Source organism: Sparus aurata, chromosome 5, assembly GCF_900880675.1.
Source record: "Sparus aurata chromosome 5, fSpaAur1.1, whole genome shotgun sequence".
NCBI lineage: Eukaryota > Metazoa > Chordata > Actinopteri > Spariformes > Sparidae > Sparus > Sparus aurata.
In genome coordinates, this window is record NC_044191.1 from 3666055 (window position 1) to 3668485 (window position 2431).

At 44.9% G+C, this 2431-nt stretch overlaps 1 protein-coding gene across 1 annotated transcript; it reads right to left on the reverse strand.

Annotated features, from left to right (window-relative positions):
- Positions 1-489: 489 nt before the first annotated feature.
- Positions 490-2169, reverse strand: LOC115581646 (zinc finger BED domain-containing protein 5-like). Its single transcript, XM_030416921.1, has one exon. The coding sequence runs from the start codon at positions 2167-2169 to the stop codon at positions 490-492; it is 1680 nt and encodes a 559-aa protein (XP_030272781.1).
- Positions 2170-2431: the final 262 nt, after the last annotated feature.

The following is a 2431-nucleotide window of genomic DNA, read 5'->3' on the forward strand; positions in this document are numbered from 1 at the left end:
TACTGTACTTGATGTACTTGAAAAAAATCAAAACAGGCTATGCATAGCTGCAGTTCTTGCCATTTCTTAACTTCAGTGACTGCTTTCTGAAACAGAAACACACACACTCACACAAACAGAGGAAGAACAATAAGATTAAGAATACAACAACATTTAAGAAAAGCATTAAGAGTAACAGCTGTAGTTAAATAGAAACAGAGTATTGATGACAACTTACATGAGCTTAATGTGATGGGTGTGCATGCCTCTGTGAACACAGTCCTGCAATGTCTGGGTCAATGGAGACCAGCTTCAGTCTCAGGTTTGGCTCAGCATGCACCCTGCTTCTATACTTTGTTTTTATGACAACAAGAGAAGAGAAGCCTTTCTCGCACAGGTAGGTGGTCACAAAAGGAAGGAGAAAGCGCACAGCCTTGTCAGAAAGCACAGGGTATTCACTGTACTGCTTTATCCAAAAGTCCAACAGAGTGTGCATTCTGAAAGATGCCTTCAGTGTTTTTCACAAGACAGCTCTATTAACCTCTCCTGCTCAGCAACAGTTAAGTCCATGGAGGCCATGTGAGGGGTGTCGATGTTGAAAGGGTTTCTCATCCAGCTGCTAGTTTCATCATTAGGCATCACTGGGAAATAATTGCAGAACTGTTGTCTGAGTGATGTGAGGTGTGCAGCAATGTTCTCCCTGACTCCATCATCAAGCATAAGGTCATTGTCAGACAAAAAACTCTCCAAAGCAGGGAAAGCTGAAACATCACCTGTCTTGACTTTGATTTCAAATAACTCCAACTTTTTCAGCAGTGCATTGATTTTGTCTTGCACATCAAAAACATTGATGGAGAGTCCCTGTAGTCCCAAATTCAGGTCGTTTAAACGTGAAAAAATGTCAGACAAGTATGCTAACTGACTGAGCCACACAGCATCCTCAAAAATGTCTGACAGGGGGAAATCTGTGTCCTGCAAGAACATCTGGACCTCTCTGTGCAATTCGAAAAGCCTCAAAAGCACCTTTCCTCTTGAAAGCCACCTTACTTCAGTAGGAAGCAAGAGTTGGACATGCTCACTGCCCATCTCCTCGCAGAGCACATGAAATAAGCGAGCATTCATCAGTCTGGCCTTGATGAAGTTCACAGTTTTTACAGCACAGTCCAGCACAGACTTCAGGTCATCAGGCATCCTCTTCACTGCCAGCGCCTCACGATGAATGCTGCAGTGAGTCCAGCGCATCTCAGGTGCCACCTCTCGGATGCGAGCTGCTACCCCGCTGTTCCGGCCGGTCATGGCCCTCGCTCCGTCAGTGCATACACCCACACATCTTTTCCAGTCCAGTCCGTGCTCCTGGATAAACGCGTTCAGTAACTGGAATATGTGTTCTGCTGTAGTTCTGGTCTCCAGTGATTTACAGAACATAAAGTCTTCCTGCGCCACACCGTCATATTCATACCTCACATATACCAATAAATTGGCCAAATCTGCAACATCTGTAGTCTCGTCAAGCTGTATGGCAAAATATCGACTGTTCTTAATGCGCTCAATCAGTGTCTTTTTAACATCGTCAGCCATGTCGTGTATTCTCCTTGACACGGTGTCATTGGAAAGTGGCACCAAGTTTAACTCTCTGGCAGCTTTCTCTCCACACATGATACTTGTCATCTCTTTGGCTAAAGGTAAACACAGCTGTTCCCCGATTGTGTGCGGCTTACCGGCTCTGGCGATCCGGAGGCTGGCACGATATGAAGCTTCCTGTGCTTTGGCTACGGCGGGTGTACCATAGTACAGAATGGTGGACTTGGACTGCTTCAGTTCATCACGTTTTCGTAAAAAAAAATCCACTGGTTTGTCCTTAAGTGCCGTGTGTTTGGTTGCAAGATGCCGTTTGAGATGCGATGGTTTCATGGATTCATTGCTCAGAACGTCGCCACATACAACACACTGCGGTCTGGGCAGCTCCTCTGTTCCGCTCCAAATGAATCCCAGTTTAATGTAGTTTTCGTCATATTTCCTCACTGGTTTCTGCCGTTTGCTGTTGCTAGCATATGTTCTGGGGCTGGTTTTGCCACTGTTGTTAGCACCTGCGCTCGGCTCACACACATCCTCTTCAGTTCTCGCTCTCTCCTGATCCACGCTTCCATTCGCGGATTTAAGCCACGACAGTAGTTTTGTCGTACTCGTCATTATTAGGCAAGCCACCTCCACCTTTTCCCATCACAGCCTGTAGCTACCAACGGCGGATAACTGTCTGTCAGCGGGAACCGGCGGGAACGTGTACGTACACTACGTATGGCTACCCAGAAGAACTTGCAAACTTTTTAAAATTATTAACTTAATTTGTATGTCCTTTCATTTTATTGTCGTCGGTTGACAAGATATTTTCATCCATTCTGAAATTTTGGATGGTATTTCACGTTTTAATTTTTAATTTTTAATTTTATATTTA

Bases quoted from the DNA above. Each gene is read 5' to 3' on its own strand.
- LOC115581646 (XM_030416921.1), bottom strand. From the start codon at position 2,169: ATGACGAGTACGACAAAACTACTGTCGTGGCTTAAATCCGCGAATGGA.